The following is an 18,659-nucleotide window of genomic DNA, read 5'->3' as shown; positions in this document are numbered from 1 at the left end:
CTTTCTTTTTCGACCTTTCACTAGCACTTTGAAGTATTCCAATACAACCTTGGGTTTGCTATTAGGACACAAGATTTTTATCACACAAACAAGGAATGCTGACAATGGTTTTTACTTTTGTCTTTGTATCCTGTATCACACACCAGACTTGTTCTTACCTGAATAAAATATTCAAAGAGTGGTTTATACCTCTTGCCCTTAAGAGCAATGCCAGGAAACCTGAAGAGATGGATTTACATGAACACAAATTAACAACTAGACAATTGCTTTTCATTTCCTTTTTCCCCCCATCCCTAACAGAATTTTACTTCATTAGGTGGAAAAAAAAAAAAAAAAAAAGAAGCATCTCCTAACACTTTGCTTCCCATTTCTACACCTGTTTGGCAATTTAGAGTTGGACAAAAACCCTAATATGTCTTAATACATCTCTGCTAACAATCAACATGGATGTTTGTACCCGATGGTCTTGCAATCAAGCAACCATTGTGAATTAATGTAGGAATTAATCACTAACAACCTCTTTCAGGTAAAGCTGGGCAAGAAGCTTCTGAATAAAACACAATTTCAATTTAATATTCATAACAACAGAACCCTAGAGCTCAGCATGTTCAGCAGAACTAAATAAGCATGGATCCAAAACACCTACAAGTTATATGCACAGAGACTGTGATCCAGGGTATTGCAGCATTTAAAGCTTAGATACCTCACTCCTTATCCTAAAACTAGGCATCCAAACTCTCCACAGGTATCTCAAAGATTCAACATGGACAGGACTGAGGAACCAACTAAGCTTGACAAGAAATGCAAAACAGAGCCAGAGCCTGTAGACCTGGCTCTCTTCAGACTTCTGACAATAGTTGACAAAGATGGTGATTAGGTTGGGATTTACTGCTCAGAACTCTGTTGGAAAGTACTTAAATCATCCCTTTCAAGAAAAAGTCTAGTTAAAACACAACTTCCTATAATAGATGGGACAGCTCAGTGAATATGTCACAGCTGTGGTCCTTCCCTGTATTCTTCCTGATCCACATCTTCCAAAGCAATGGTCAAACCATAAAACACTCAGTTATTTCAAAGCGTAGCCACTTTGAAGTATGAAACAAAGCTGTTTCATTGCACAGAAATTAACTCAAACAGCATTTAATGCCTAGTTAAAGAGCGTGACTCAGCTCCACATAACATAATATCCACCAGGTAAAGGGAAGATTTCTATTTTAAGCCACAGATTTACATGTTTTATATTACAAACAGCCTTAAGAATGTTTGAGGTGCTTAATCAGGATCAGATGAGAGAAAAGCATCCCAGTACTCAGCCATACAGATGTGAGACACAGAACATGAGGCACTAGAACAAGCTTTTTAAAAAGTAGTTAAATTTTACTATTGGATTTACTATTTACTATTTGGATTCTTTTCAAGAAATCCAAAAGGAAAAAAGAGTGGGAAAAAAAAAGTAAAGTCGAAGTGTTTAATATGCCAATAGACTGAAACTTAACACAAAGGAGGAAAATGCTCAATCATTTTGTTTCTACCACTGCTATGAATAAAACAACAAGCCACTCAAAGGCCAAAAAATAGGGTAATATACCGAAACCAATCATTGTGCAAAGTAACCAGAAGTATTCTGATAAAGATGGCAGTCATTTCGTCAGGGAAACAAGGAAGTATTTCCATCTGCTCCCACACTAAAATCTACCATCTGCACCTGGGAGGAGAAGTCAGATTTGAGGCAGGGTGGGAAGGCCAAAAGTGCTCAGGAAGTTCAAATGATTTCAGACACAGAAAATTTTCACTGACATCATTCCCTGACCTCAGCCTGCCACCTGGTATAACACAAATGTCATGAATTTTCCGTCTGACAATTCAAAAGTGAGCCAAAGCAAGAAGAACGTTAAGAGTGGAAACAGGAAAGTTCATTTCCATGAACTTATATTAAGAGATGTAAATCTTTAGAAGATCTATTTACCTATCAGCCACCACTTAACCATCTCACACAGTTAACATTTGAGAGAACCAATTTACTATACAACAGAAAAACTGAAGCATGACCAAAAAAAAAAAAAATTCTATCAGCTTGAGAAGACTGCAGCATTAATACAGAAAGAAGAAACATACACCTCTACAAGGAGAGTAAAAGCTGCTAGCAGCCTTAGGTATAGGCACAGAAAGGTAAAAAAATCAAATGGGGGAGGCAGGTAGGGAGAGGATCAAAAATACAACTAGCCAGGGACATAAACAGCAACTGAAACGTCTATGATTGTCTTAAGAGCAAGTGCTTCGCAGTTCTGATGAAAACACAACACCAGTAAAAGCAAAAATGTTCAGTGCATTCCTGGATACAGAATGACTGCAGCCAAGACTGAAATTAATCTGTACTCCTCTAAACAAAGAATTTGGAATCAAAAAAGACATTAAGAGGTTTAATACATCTACCTTTAAGTCTAAAGGAAATGCATTCAAAAATATTTAAGAAAAACAAGTGGGTTTAGAAGATTAATTTTTTTAAGACACTTAAAGAGGTTTCAGAAGACTGGAAAGGGACACAACACAGTATCTACACTTCCAGTGAGATAAGTACTCATAGACCTAAAAACCTGTCAGACTAACATAACAACCAGATTCAACTTGAAGTGATGAAAAGTTTTTAAGAAATGAAGTGCTAAAGAACATACAATACGAATTTGTCAAGAACAAGTCACACCAAGCCAATTTACTTCTTTTTAGGCAGACTAACCACCTTAGATAAGAAGCAAGCAGATAGATCTCAGTCTTACTGTTACAATAACACTTCAGACACTTTGACATCTCGTTCTGGCACACACAAATATTTTAACTGGGTGACTACGTATACATGGATGCACAACCACTTCGAGAAAAGAGTTATTGTTAATTCAGTATCATACTGAAAGAAAATTTCAAGTGGTATCCTGGCAGGGACTATCATCATGCTGACACCATTCAATGGTTTTACTGATAGCTCTAAAGGAGGAAAAAACTCTCGAGATCAGAAGTTCTGTCAACCCTGAAGAATGAAAGTAGGCAAAAATCATCTTTCTAAACCAAGCACTAGCTTAAATTGATACAGAGTAAGTGACAGATGAAGAGAATTCAGTTGGGAGAAAGGAAGGGAAATCAGTGCAGAAATACAAAATAAGAATTACTCAACTGTCACAGTATGAGGCGCCAAAGTAGACATCTTAAGCAAACATTCCAGCTCTATATTCCCCTAGTTCAATAACTACATGTAATTGCTTAGCTGAAATAAGATGTATCCTCCTTTTTAAAATGTTTTTTATTTTTTAAAGCTTTCAACTGCTTGGTAAAAATAAAAAGGATAAAAATAAAAGTGATGGCAGTGAAAAAGGATAGTTTTTCTCAGAAGAAATGTTAGTCTTTGCTTTCTAATTATTACGGTTTTGTGTGGTGTGGGTTTTTTGCAAGGTTTGGTTGGCTTTTTACCCACTACACAAGACTGAATGAAGTAAAAAAAAAAGAAAAAAAGAAATTGCTGTATTTCACCGCATTAACAGGCTGACATCTTACACAAAAGATTTAGAAGCCAAGCTACATGTTTTAAGGGAGCTAGAGAATTTAATGACTTACTAAATAATTCCTATTTTTCCACAGAACCAAGATGAATAAGCTGTCTTCAGAAAGCATTAACTGCCACTAACTACATAACTTAGGTAGAACACTCTATAGAAGCAGTATTTGCTTCCTAAAGACAATGGTTTTGCTTTTGCCCATTTCCCTTTAAATAATTACATAATGTTTAGAAAGCATTCAGCATTTGGACAATCTCCAGGCTTTTTTTGAGACTTTTAAATTAACACCTTTCTATGAAAACCCACAGTAAAATTACTAAAGAACCTTCCCACCCCTCACAGAAATACAACAAACCAATAAAATTTTTATTCTATTTGCAGCTTCATGTGCAAGACCAATTTCTTCAAGTAAATTTCCATTTCTTTTATAGATTTTAGCAAGACACACATAAGCAGGGAAGCCCATCTTTACATAACTGCAAAATCCAACTTCTTGAAACACTTAAATTCTAATCTGTAAAAATACTGGAAGCTAACAAGTGTGCAATAATTTATGTACTTGCCTGTCAAGTATCTCATATTCACTGTCAGATTTGTAAAGCGCTATCAGCCTAGATTCCATCAAAATGTAGATCTTTCCCGTGGCACTATCTAGAATACAAAATAAAACAAAAAGTTACATAAATCTCAATTTAATATCCTCACTTGCACCATTATGAAACCTTTCAATTTATGCAAGATTGTATCATATTAGCTATAAAACTAATAGAATAATCCTGCTGATCAACTAGTTTCCAGCTGCTTCTTCCCCATACAGCCACTTAATGAACACTTTTCAAGAGTTAAGTTTGAACAGAAACCACAAGATGAAACCCACGGTACTGATTTTCAGTGTGTTTTTTTGTTCGAGGCAGAAATACTCTACCTTGCTTATTATCACTGTGCCAATGAAAAGCTATTGAAAGTTTCAGTGAAAACTGAAATAGAGGGAAACAATTGGAAGATGAACACTTAAAACATAAAATCAAGATTAGGAAGTTGACATCAGGGGTAATGACTACACTTCATGCTGCCTTTCTGAGATTTACTATTCCAACCAATTTTATGCCGGATTTCTTTTCAAAGGAAGTAAATACAAATAAAAAGTGAAGCGTTACAAAGGAAACCCATTTTCTACCCCCAAACAACCCTAATCTCTTAACTTCAAGAAGTTTTATTCAGACTACTACCCTCTCAATTTATTCAGGGTCTCTATCGCACCAGCAGTCTGCAAGGCAAAGACAAAGACATCCAACAACTGAGCATCTCAGGCAGGTGTAGGTGTTAATTCTGAAAGTACCCAGTGACTCTTTTTAAATGAGGTCATCTTTGAAAAATCAAAATATATTTATTTCTCTCTTAAAACAAAGAAAACCCAAACATACGTAGTTCACTGTAAAGTACTCTGCACCTTTTCATGTTTAACATTACCTTAGACACACACTAGATTCATAGGGTTATGTTGGAAGTGGAAATTATACCTTTGGCATTCTTTTACTCCAGACTAAATGCCAACTTGAATATATAGTTTTCCCCCACCTCTCTTTTAAAACAAAGAAAATGTACACTAAAAAGTAAGAAAAGGTAAGCCGTTTGGGAGAACCTGAAAACAGGAATGCAAGAAGTACTTTCATACAAATTCCTGACTACTTTTTTTGGGGGTGTGAAGGTTTTTCAGATGACAATTGCATATCCAAGATAAAATAAATTCCTTTCCTAAGTGAAAAGGAAGACATCATAACATACTCACAGCAGGGGGATTGGAACTAGATGATTTTAAGGTCCTTTCCAACCATAACTATTCTACGATTCTATGATTCTATACTCCCTTGCCAACTGAAAAAAAATGGAACTGCAAACCCTGGAAAACAACTTGAAGTAGTAACAAGAAAAGCAATAGCCTATATTGTTTATGCAGCCTACATGGCCTGTTGCATACAATTCCTGAAGTGCTGGTGCTCTCGTGAAAAAGATTACCCTGTAGTACAACTTATTTAGCCAGGCACAACTTGTCCATGAGTAAGCCAAGGCACATGGTCAAATGTAGTGTTACACTGGAACTCAGGGTATATATCTTGCCTTGCATTTGTGCTAAAAATGCAAGGCTAGCACCTGACAGCTTGAGCCTATTATGGGTTAAGAGTAGAGAGACATTCACTTACTGCAACTTAGCTGTCTTATAGCAGTAACTTGTTCATGAGTCTTAGCCCTAGGAAAGGTGGGAAGAAAAAAAGTTGGGGACACCCAGTCACACTTCCCTGCGTCTTAAATACAGTGTTACTTTAATACAACAGACAAAACATTTGCTCTTCCTCTTTATTTCATCTATGAATATATCTTAGGGAACAGTTCTCACAACGCATGTAAAATAAAAAGAGCCCAGCAGTCAAAAATCATCAGCCACATGGGTAGAAAAATCTCATCCTCCAAAATAACACTGATCCAATCGCTGCAAAGCGCTATAAATTCAGCATAAAACAGTCTATCATACAAAATGCAAGTACATATTCACAGGCACTGAAGAAAGAAATGTTCATTGTATGTCACCTTCAGTTAACACTTGCCTCTCAACTTAACATATTGCAATTCCGGATTAACGCAAAGGGCCAAGTTACTAGGCAAGGTCCAAGGAGTAGTGGTCCAAGCAAGAAGAGAAATATTTGCATCTTCATCCAGCGGGAAGCTCACAGTCACTGCAGGATCTTGAACATCCTTAAAAACAAGATAAAGTTAAAAGGGGGGCAGCAAGATGCGAGTTTACTTTGTGCATTAGTGAGAAAAATATCTAAGAAGTAGTAACTCTTACTGCTATCCACCAAAACTCACCTTGCAACTTGCCTAGCTCATCACTGTAGTGGCAAAGCAGCAGCCACAACCAGTCCTAACGTACCTTCATTATAGCAGCACAAACTGTCAGTCCAAAAAGGCCACAGAGTTAAAAATTCAGATTAGAACTGAGATTTTGGGAATTAGATGCCAGAACAACACAGAGCCTAGTGTCAGTTCCCTCAGGAACTCTTATAATCCTATTTTAAAAGTTTATAAGCAATCTCACCTGTCAAGAAAGTCAGCAGTTTCTCAGATATTGCTACACAAAGCCTTCTCCTACCTTTTCCTCTACCGTAAGGGAGTAGGAAGAATAACTGTCACTTAAGAAGATGGAATCTCTCATTAAGAAGCTGTTTAAGGATGAATATATCTAAGCGTATTTAAGGATATATTTATTTCACAGTATTTAAGGGTTTTAATTAATATTTAAGTGTAAATATTTAAAGATTTAAAAAAAATCTCAGAGCAGGAGACTTTTGTCAGATACTCTACAGAATTTTGCTTTCAGGTAAGTCAAAAGAACCAGTTGAAAACAAAGCTTTTCGTTCAGACAAGTACAATCCTGTTCAGTCACTTCACATCTCATATATTATGAAAAGCAGCTTGAAAAAGCAAGTCTAATCTTGCAAATATGAATTTTTTAATTCATTATTAATTTTAAATGCCAAAACAAAAATGGGTTCCAGGTACAAAGACCCTAAAACCATGAATAGGTCCTATCCCCTCATTATGTCTACAGCAAGGCTCTCTAGTTTCCCATGGAACAGTTAACAGCATCATGAGACAGGCAGCTATTTATGTCTGAGCTACGGACTGCTCCAGAGGGAATTTTCTGTGAACATCTGGTGCAGTCAGCAGTAAAACATAAATCTTACATAACTCTCAAATCACCCTTAATACCAAGTAAAGATGGAGCTATCACTACAGTTCTGTCTCTACCAATTGTTAAATGACACTGTAAGCTATTCACTCCATTTTTCTGAAGCACTACGTTGACCATGCAGATACAAATAACTGGCAAGCCATAATAAGATAACATCCAGGCTGCCAAATAAATAGCACTATATAATGTTTCAATGTGTTCACAAAAGTATACCTGCTTTCATCCAAAGCACTTCTTCAGTCAAATCTAATACAAGCTATTGACATAGTTGACTCAAGTGTACACTGGATGCCTAACTCAGTTTCTCAATTTGCTTCTCATGTCGTTTATTTCTCATTATTTTTGTCCTGCTGGATAAACAGAAGCCAAAGCCTGCTTTCTACAGTGAGAAAGATAACAGCTGCCTTACACCCAGAAATGACTGGTTTTGCTAAGAATAAATCATGTCAGCTTATGGACCCATAACATTTCAGTCTTCAAAATACCACCTCTGGCAGACAAAGAAGATACTCTTTGCATGAAGTGACAGAGCAGCACACCCTCGCCCCCAGACACACTACTGGTTTTAAAGTAAGAAAGGACATCTAAATATTTCATTAAGTCTCTATAGAAAAAGGGCATACACACAAACAAAAAAAACCCCACCAAAACAGAATAGTTTTTGTGCTAAAGAAAGCTCATGAATCTGAGCCTGTCTGAAGTGTCAGTAAGTACAAGCAAAGTAATTACTGCAGTTGTCAGTCATAAACATCGAGGTATCATTGCAGGTCACACTTTCTTAAATCACAAAACCTTTATTCTTCTGTATGGTCTAATAAGCCCTCAGCAATATGCAAAGCTCCAGTATCTGTGGACTGCACTGTACTACAAGTCTACTGAAATTTCTTTCCTAAATGCTATTCTATTTTTGGCCAAATTGGCCTTTCTTAGGCAAAATGTGAAAATGACCAGATGTACAATTCGTGCTAGCTCTCCATGGTAACAACCTAAGTAAATAGAGAGACCTAGGTGGAGACTGGAAACGAAACCTCTGTCCACAAACTTAACATAAAATTTGGAAAACTGGGACCCAAGTTCTGCCCTCACATATGCGAACATAAGTTTGGTTCAAATGAGAAGCTGCACCTACTGTATCTAGGCATTCATTTTAAAGGAACACCTTCTACAACACAGCATACCACGCATGATATAGGTAAAACATTTCCTGGAATTTCTCAATCTGAATTAATGATTTTCTGAAGAATTAGCCTAGTGCTCTACAACCAAACACAGCCTTTGACAATTTCCATTAATCCCCTCACAAAAGACTTTGACTGTGTCAAGGACCTTCATTTTTTCTGATCTGGACAGACAGGGACAGCTACAGCTCTCCTCCAAGTATTTACCATAAAAACCCAACACAGTGCAATACTCATCTTGAGAGCCCAGAGAGGAAGTGAGAGTAATTTATCAGAATAAAACAAAGTATGTATTTTATAGAACTGTAGGTAGTAACCAAAAAGAATGAGGAAGAAGGCTAAGATCAAGTGATCCAAATAAATACAGAAAATATACTTAGAAGTAACCCATTTACCTAATTTTTTACTTTCAATTTGGAGTGCAATAAAATGCTTATGTACCACCAAGCAAAAAATACTAGTTTTCCAAATCCAAACTTAAGACAATAGAGAAAACTGATTGCAACGTATAATGCACATATATACTGACTCACCTTGTAATTCTGGTGGGACTCAAAGTTTGACAGTGGAGTATTGCATGCAGTTGAAAAAGGCATGACCTTAACACCTCTATACACCAGTCCTTTGTCATACAGTTGCTTGAAAACCCACCTGGAAGTAAACAAGAAACATGAAATAGCAGTTGGCATTTCAAATGTGGTAAATCAGCCACAGAACAGGGTTCTGCTTGAGCTGAAGTGCCATTCTGAATAACACCTTTCTTAAACAATCAATTGTCAATGAAAGACAGTATTTGCAAGTCAAAAGGAAAGAGATTAACTGATTGCAACTGTATTTCTGGATGACTTTTACCTTTAGCTGATTCAGCCAGCTTGATTTTCCATGCACTGACTGCACAGCACACAGTGTTTAGTTGACATATAAAACTGTATTGCTGACTAACCTTTCTCAAGTTTCTTGAATACAAAGACCACCTGAAATTTGAACTATTAACAAGACTGCAATCAGTCATAATTTAGAGAGAAGTCGTGTAGCGACATGGCTGCTCACTGATTACATCATCTTAAGCACCTACTTACTACAGCAACTAGTGCTACAGAAGAGAGACAGATACAAGTTAGATACCTGGAAACCCACCCTCAGTAAAACCTGACTATCTGAAGAGCATTTTTCACAAAAGGGCACAGCTAACCATGCAGAGTTTACATTAATGCTCTCCTTGATCAGCTCATCTCACTCTGGACTCAGTTCCAGTCCAAAATCACAGTCTCACATTAAGCATTAACTCTGTTTATGAAATCTTCAATACAGCCTGTAGCATATTTGGATCCTTACAGTGTCTCAAAATAGTCAAGACAGCACATAATATTACAATATGACAAATTGTGTCAATGCTCAAGATGAACAGAAGCTGGAAGAGAAATTTCACACAGCAACTCATCAGGCATCCATGTGAAGGACAAACTCATGTGATTCTCTGTATCTAAATACTGTGGAGCTTACTAAAGGATCACGAACCTTACTTCAACCTACTACACCATCAATATCAGCTGATCAAGTCTCACTGACTTGCACGCTTAGACTTGCTCTCTGCAGAGTCTGGTCATTTCACATTCCAGATCCAAACTGTTAAACAAAGCTGACTTTAAAAGCTCCTTTACTCAAACTATGTTTCCAAACTGCCCTGATCTCTTTTCTGGGTCCCTTTCCAGATAAATGACTCATTGCTAAGCAACCAGCCCCATCCTGGCAAGCAGCACTTCCTTCTGCAGGCTGTCATATTGAGCTTGAGAATCTGGACCTGTATTTAAGTCAGCATCTTGCCTTCTACGTTTGAAATCATAACCCACAACACAAAATGCAAGCAGACTATTGCACTGATTTCTATCTGCAACACAAAACAAGAACATCAAAAGATATGCACTGGCCTGCTGTCATGGAAGTCACATAGTGTCTTGACTGGAATAACTATTACCATACAGATCAGACAGTTGAAAAAAATATAGGCTTTCATATTGATAAGACATGCAGACCACTCAGATTCATTCATGGGCCTCTGAAAGTCCAGAATTTCCTACAAACAGTCATTAGCATCAGAAAAAAATATATAATCTGAAGTCTAAGATGGATAACAGAGACCTTCAGCAGCATCAAGTTCTGCCACAGGCAGAACCAAACCCGGAAGTCTTTCGGAGCTGCGCACTCCAATGAAGGTGTCTTACCTTACACACACAGTTCAAAAGTTAACTTTTAATGTAATAAATGTCACCCACAGGCAAGTTACGACTGCCCAATCTCTAACCCATATTTGACACATAACAGTGAGTGCATCTGTTTTACAACAGACTCTATCAACTTAAACTGGCATAAATACAAATCAGCCTTTTATTAAAAAATTTAAAAAAAATACATTTGTGAATATAGTTTCATCAGCTTCCAGCATATACACTGGAGCTGGCCAATTGTAGTGATAGGACAAGGGGTCACAGGTTAAAACTTAAACAGGGGAAGTTTAGATTGGATATAAGGAGGAAATTCTTTCCTGTTAGGGTGGTGTGGCACTGGAATGGGTTGCACAGGGAGGTTGTGAATGCTCCATCCCTGGCAGTGTTCAAGACCAGGTTGGACGAGGCCTTGGGTGAGATGGTTTAGTGTGAGGTGTCCCTGCCCATGGCAGAGGGGTCGGAACTTGATCTTAAGGTCCTTTCCAAGCCTAACTATTCTACGATTCTATGAAGTTAAAGATTTAAATGCATGCTTATCATCTCAGAGCATAACTAACACAGACTGTGACAAGTGACAGCACTTACACTGAAGGTGTTCTATTTGCCTACCAAAACCAGTTAACTAAACTATCTATAGGAAAAAAGCTCCACTTTATGTTGAGGACCATTTTAAGAACACAATGCAGCTGCATATGCGAGACTAACCACAAAGTGTTGGCATAAGCAGACCAAGGAGAAAAATGATGTTTGTTCCTCATAGACTGAAATAGGAAGCTCTGGGAGCAGAAGGTATCTTGTGCTTAACTGCTATATAGTTGTAAAAAGAAACATAGTCTGCTTAAGCAATAACATAGCTTGCTACATCTAAAGCACATTATCAGCTAGAAACAGTAACAAGGAAATGATTATGAAAAGTGGTGATTGAGTAACCTGTAGAGGAATATTTGTCTGGCAGGTTCTTATTGGTTATTGTAAGCTTAAAGCATATAATCAAGCGACTTTGTTAAATAAACTATTCTGTACCTGCATGGAGTCCGTGACAACATACACCACACCTCTACTTTCTGAAAAACACTGCCAACTAACAGCATAGAAGAAAACTAGTCAGAGAAACACTGAATATTTAATTTGCCTGTAAATATAACTGTAAACTCAGAAAACTGTAAACTCGGGAAGGTGAACACTACATGGAGCTGCCAAGTTAAAAATCCAAGCCAGCATCTCCCTCTTGTGGCAATTCTGCCCTGTTGCAAACCAAGTGCTCCCCAGTTGTCCCACCGCTGAACAAAGAGATGGGCTCTACGAACCACATCACTCTTCAGAGCTCACTCATTTGTAGTTTATAACCCCTACCCTCAAACAGCCACTCCAACATAATAAGTAGAATTACGAACGAGTCAATACTGATGCATAATGCAACAGCCTTCACTGTCACTGCAAAAAGCTGTTCTCTCAAGAAACACCAAACTGGTTTCCTTAACAGAAGTTTCCAAGAACAGTTCTTGTGTGACCATCAGAAGCAGCACATAGGAGATGACTCCCAACCAGCTTCCTCCTAGCATCCATAAAACCCTCCTGCCCACCTGAAACAAAGCAGCTCCTAAAAGTGGACCTAGTTCTAACAGTCAGAGTCACTTATACAAAGGAGGATTTCAGGTTTTGCTTAAAAGTTTGAGACTTGGTATTTTAGACAATAACCCATCAAAACATGTTTTAACCCTTATGTTTGCAAAATGCTGATTATTCGCAAGAAAGAGGGTCTAGGTTTGTAAGTCAAATAAGAAACTGTGGTTCTTTCTGAAAAGAAATAAGCTAAGAAAACCACATGGCTCCTTTTTACTGACAAACAGAAAACATTTTCTCTTACAGGTCAGAAATCAAAACCTATTCCTCTACTTCTGCTACGTTTCTCCTCAAATGTAAATAAATATAGTTGCATCCTCTTGGCTGTGGGAGCAGCACTTACATATTCCTTTACTGAAGAAAAATGCCGTTAAGGAAACTGTGAACTGAACATGCATATTCCAGCCACTTATTAACAGAAAACCGGGTCCCTAAAGATGGGTGGCACTTTTAACTTCTAAAAATAGTAACACACACTGAAGTTTGTTGTTCCTAAAGTGTCATGAGGGGATGATACACAATAACCAGACTGTAAGTTACTCTCACCATACGCATAACTTTAAAGAAATTAGAACTTGGCTACAATATTCATTGATCCAAGTCACATACACACCATGCAACCACCACATGGATATAACCCCTACAAAGGAAGCTTTTGCTTGCAAAAGATACCGATCAGTCAACGCAATACTCAAAACACCCTTAGATTCCCACACAAAAACAAACATTTCCCAGCATCCTCCACCAGATGCAAAAGCAAGCTGTCCTCTTCAAACACATACACTGACTTCACATTGAAGAGAAGGATTTCATTTCAGAGCTTCTCAAATTCTTAATGCATTCCTTTTGGGTATCAAGCAATTTCAAGTGATTCTGTGTGCAAAGACTCAGTATCTAAAGATTTGCTAGAGGTTTGAAAGCTCCTAGCTTTCCAGAAAATCAAAGTACTTATTACTACCATTGAGAAGTTATTTTCAAACTCACAGCAAGCGCTTTTCCTTTTTAAATTAAAACCAAAACAAATAAACAAAACCAAAACAAACAAACTCCTCCCCCCCCCAAAGCACACCACAAAGGAATTGCAAACTCAATTACTGACAAAGACTAAAACCAAAGTGGGCAAATCATTACAACAGCAGGATCTAGAAGTGCATTATTTCAACTTGTCTATGGTAGTATAGATAAATGTACAAAATCACTGCTGTGTGATGTAGCATCAGTTCATGTCAAGATAAATGACAGTTTCTGTGAAAGAAATTGTATCAGTCCAGCAAGCAGAATGCATCCAAACAGCACCGTAAGCAGCAGAGATTAAGGAGTAGGCTCTCCTGTGATTCATGAGCAACACTTGAAAGAAAAAGATGAAATCAAAAAGAAAACAACAATGAAAAACAGATGCATGGGGATGAAAAACAGAAAGACTCAACACTGAACATGAGTCAAAAAAGCATAAACCTAAGAGGAACATTAAGTCCAATAACAAACACAAACAGCCTGTCTTTAGAACAGCATTTCTGAAAGACACCTTAAGACAAAAAGGAAGAGCAATTGTTCTGGGGCCTAGGAATCCTAAGTACAAAATTTGTCAAGTCTTATGTACAACTACCAGTAAAAACTAGAAGATCCCAGCATAAAGAGATCATTCTCTCCCAGAACTACCCTCCAACCTTTGGATCAGTGTGTAAAATGATTCTGGATCAATCCAGACGTGTAAAATACCTGTATAGCAGAAAATACAAACATCTAAACTTGATGCTAGACTTAGCCCAAAGATCATCCAAGTAGGAGTTCAGTGTGCCTTTCTTCAAAAGACAGGCAAGGAGGCAAAACAATGAGGACTGGAATGGTAAGAAGGTAAGAAGCAGACTAGAGCACTAAATGCACAAAAACCCACACAAGTATGAAAAAAATTGGAGATAACTAGTAGAAAAAAATGGTCAAAACAGCGTTGAATCTCTCTAAATAATGAGAGAGTCATAAAACACACAAAATGCAACAGTAATTCCTATTAGGACTTCAAATCTATTGTTCTGAAATCATTCTGGTTAAGTGCTAGACAAACTACACATGTGGGGGGGAATTGAATCAGAAAACAACTTTTACTGCTTACACAGAAAAAACAAAATAAAATGTAACAACCCAGCTGTTTTGATCTTTATTTTTCTGCCAGTCATCCTCTCAAAGGAGACTCCCCGTTCACCTACTCACAGAGAAGGGCGGAGGCAGCTGGACACGGACATGAGTGGCAGAGCCCATCCTGAGAATACAAAGTACAGGGAAAAAAAAAAACCACAACACCAATCATGCCAAAATGAAAATAAAGTAACACGTAAGGAGTCAGGCAACCCAAGGCAAATGTTGTCTACAACCTCTTCAGCTGCAGCTTAGAAGGGGTGCAGTGGCACCCCAAGCCTGATGCTCATGCAGAAGAAAGGGCAGGGCCAAAGGCCACACCTAGTAAGGAAAGAAAAGAAGGTCCCCTCTTAACAATCCTAAAGGGAAAACCGAAACTGGAACAAAGGCGATGGGTCCACTGGAAGGAAGGCAGAACTGGACGAAGTGCCCCATCACCAAAGGAAGCTCCATACTGCATTTTTACAGTAAACAGCACAGTTTTAGTGCACAGCCACGACGTCAAACATGTAAAATAACAATTTTCTACTGTAACTAGGGATGTTTCTCATTCTCCCCCAGCCTATCCAGTGTTACCAAAAAAGGAGTCAAGAGAACCTTCTTCTTAGGGTATTTAGTGGAGTGTTTCCACTACCTGTGGTTTCACACCATATAAGCAAGACATGGAACCTTAAAACAGTTGAGGTTGGAAAAGACCACATTCAAGAAAGGATGGAGATCCTCCTTAGCCCCCCTTTTGTTGCTAATGTATTTATAGAAACATTTTTTATGTTATTGTCTTTTATGACAGTAGTCAGATTAAGCTCTAGCTGGGCTTTGGCCCTTCTTATTTTCTCCCTGCATAACCTCATGATACCCTTGTAGTCCTCCCTTCTTCCAAAGGTCATAAACTCTCCTTTTTTTTCTCCCCCCTGAGTTCAAGCCAAAGCTCTCTATTCAGCCAAGCTGGTCATCTTCCCCACCAGTTCACCTCTTCACCCATGGGGACAGCCTGCTCCTGCACCTTTAAGATTTCCTTCTTGAAGTATGTCCAGCCTTCCTGGATTCCACTTCTTTCCAGGACTACCTCCCAGAGGACTCTGTCAACCAGTGTCCTGGGTACAGGAGTAGCAGTCATTTTTTTCTCCTTCTTAGTAGCTGGTGCAGTGCTGTGTTTTTGATTTTCAGCCTGGGAACCGCGCTGATAACACCAATGGTTTTTAGTTGCTGCTCAGTAATGTTTATTCTGACCAAGGACTTTGTGAGTCTCATGCTCTGCCAGGGAGGAGGGGAAGCTGGGAGGAAGCAGAGACAGGACACCTGACCCGAACTAGCCAAAGGGGTATTCCATACCACAGCACGTCATGCCCAGGATGTGAACTGGGGGCAGTTACCTGGAAGAGCTAGATCACTTCTTGGTCAGGCTGGGTATCAGTTGGTGGGTGGTGAGCGGTTTTATTCTCTTCCATTGTCACTTCCCTTATCATTATTATTATTGGTGGTAGCAGCAGTGGTTTGTGTTATACCTTAGTTACTGGACTGCTCTTATCTCAACCTGTGGGAGTTACATTCTTTCGATTCTCCTCCCCATCCCTCTGGGAGCGGTGGGGAGGAAGGAGGGAGATTGAGAGAGCGGCTGCATGGTTCTGAGTTACCGGCTGGTCTTAAACCACAACAACCAGGCTCCTAAACAGACCAAAGTCTGACTTCTGGAAGTCCAAGATATCAGTTCCACTGACACCCCCTCCTTACTTTTCTGAGAACTGAAAACTCTTTATTTCGTGATTGTTGTGCACAAGATGGCCTCAAACCATCACATCACCCACAAGTCCTTCACTGTTGCCACACAACAAGTCCAGCAGGGCACTTTCCCTAGCTAGCTCCCTCACCTGCTATGCCAAAAAGTTCTCTTCCACACACTCCAGGAACCCCCTAGACTGTTTCCTCCCTGCTGTACATACTTCCAGCAGATATCTGGTAAGCTGAAGCACCCCCCAAGAACAATGGCAGTGGCTGTGAGACTTCACAGCTGCCTACAGAATATTTCATCTGCCTCTTCATCCTGCTTGAGTGGTCTGTGAGAGACTCCCATCACGATATCTGCCTTGTTGGTCTTTCCCCCCCTGATTCTTACCCATAAACACTCGACCCTACGGTCACCATCATTAACCCACAGAAGATCAAAACACTGTTTTTAAAACTGAATTACACCCGAAGTGCAATAGCTAAACTTAGACACTAGATGGTGATAGGAAGCTGTTTAACCCTAAAGCTGTGCCAAGGAGGAAAAAACTCCTCATCAGACCCACAAATGTGTCATCACTCCGCCCTCAAAGTTATTCCCATCCTCCTCTCCTCAGCACTTCTCAGGCTGCTTCCTCAGCAGCCAGGGAGAATTGCTCCTGAGATGCAAACTCACAGTCAGCCTGAGAACTACGCAATAAGCCAGCAGTAAGACAATAATTCACTAGCTGTTTTTCTGGTTTTGCTCTGGTTTTCCCCAAAGCTCATGTGCTTCTTTCAGCCCAACTGTAGACCAGTAAAAAGTTTAAGATCACAACAAACTGCTCTCAATTTCACTCTCACAAGCTGTACAAAAAAATAAAACCATTACTACATTGCATGTTTGTTCAATGCTAGCTCAAGAACATCCTTCTTGTTGCACCGCTTTCAGTGAAGGACATACTTCCATTGAGATTCAAGCTGGCTGCAGGATGGATATACGAATTCTGCAGAGTGAGAACTTACAAGTTCTATTTAAGTTATTTCAGACATGAAGAGCTGACTGTCTTCTCTATATAAGAAACCACTGCAGAAGCACCTTTTAATGACATCTACCTTCAGCATTTCCAGAAAAACTCTACCTAAAGATGCCACAATTTTATCACTGGATGAAGTTTTGTTCTGGGTTCAAATTTACCAGCCTGAAAATGTGTTCTACTGTCAGCCACCACAGACATAGCAGCACAATGCCTACAAAGCAGTTGTTTCCAAGAAACCCATTACTGTAACGCATGAAAAAAGAATTAAAAATACTCTCAAGCACCCTGAGCTTGTACAGTACCTATACAAACCACAGATATCTTTAATTTCTGAGTCCTTAACTACTTCAAGACTAAACAATTTGAATAAAATCAGCCACCACTGGAAACAATATTTCAGAGAAAGCCAGAAATTCCACTTGAGATCACACCAGAACTGCAAGCCTCAGGAAAGGCGACGGGGGAGGGGAGAGGTGGTGGAGGCAAAATACTCCACCTGAACAGATAGGTCCAGCTGATTAAAAAAAAAAAAAAGACAAAATCCTTACCATATTTTAACTACAAAAATCCATGGTTGCCATGCTCACGGCCATTATTATCATCAATGACTTTTTCTGGGACAAAGAGCAGCATTCTACTCCCACAGGCAGAACAGAACAAAACAAAACGATAAAACCACTAGACAGGCCAATATGGTCACCAGGTTACAGTCAGTGCAGAAATTAATCTGCAGTTTCTCTTTCATACTTAGTTGGACACTACAGGTCTCAAAGAGGTTTTGTATATATATTTAAAAAGAACTATTAAAAAAATTAAATCATAGAATGGTTTGGGTTGGAAAGGACCTTCAGATTGTCCAGTTCCAATCACCTGCCAACAGGCAGGGATACCTCCCACTAAGCCATGTCACTCAAGACTCCGTCCAACCTGGCCTTGAACGCTGCCAGGGATGGAGCAGTCACCACTTCTTCAGGCAACTTGTGCCAGTGCCTCACCACCCTCACAGTAAAGAGCTTCTTCCTTGTATCCAATCTGAATCTCCCGTTTACGTTTAAACCCATCACCCCTTGTCCTACTGCTACAGTAGCTGACTCCCTCTCCAGCATCCTTGTAGGCCCCCTTCAGATACTGAAAGCTGCTCTGAGATCTCTACGTAGCTTCTCTTCTCCAGGCTGAACAGCCCAAGTTTTCTCCCTTTGTATGGGAGGTGCAGTAGAACTGCCTAGGTAACAATCTATTTTTTTAATTGTACATTACCCTGTCAAAAGCACTAACTTCAGCTACAGTGCTCTCTTTAAGCATTAGCTCCCTTAGCCTTGAAACCTGCATCCCACACTCCTTTCCCATTTCTCTCCTCCAGCCATTCCATGCAAACACCAGTGGTTCCACCTCCTGTTCTACTAGAGAGCAAGCTGCCAACAGCACTGTAATGTGACCCTTTGAGACTTAGATGACTTTCCAGA

General features: G+C 39.1%; 1 protein-coding gene across 9 annotated transcripts in view; it reads right to left on the bottom strand.

Annotated features, from left to right (window-relative positions):
- Positions 1 to 18,659, bottom strand: part of IARS1 (isoleucyl-tRNA synthetase 1) — a 231,906-nt gene that overhangs the window by 202,810 nt on the left and 10,437 nt on the right. For 8 of the 9 annotated variants that reach the window (XM_061472908.1, XM_061472913.1, XM_061472914.1 and 5 more), the window contains 4 exons: positions 9,008 to 9,125; positions 6,145 to 6,296; positions 4,109 to 4,192; positions 159 to 219 (listed from right to left, as the gene is read on the bottom strand). In XM_061472908.1, the coding sequence (XP_061328892.1) occupies positions 159 to 219; positions 4,109 to 4,192; positions 6,145 to 6,296; positions 9,008 to 9,125 (415 nt within the window). The other variant, XM_061472916.1, reaches the window with a different exon arrangement.

This window comes from Pezoporus flaviventris, unplaced genomic scaffold (assembly GCF_033815535.1).
Source record: "Pezoporus flaviventris isolate CSIRO_AGI_PZ_B2104156 unplaced genomic scaffold, CSIRO_AGI_Pfla_v1 ptg000073l, whole genome shotgun sequence".
NCBI classification, from domain to species: domain Eukaryota; kingdom Metazoa; phylum Chordata; class Aves; order Psittaciformes; family Psittacidae; genus Pezoporus; species Pezoporus flaviventris.
The sequence above is the reverse complement of the archived record's forward strand: the minus strand, read 5'-3'. Positions and strand labels throughout refer to the sequence as shown.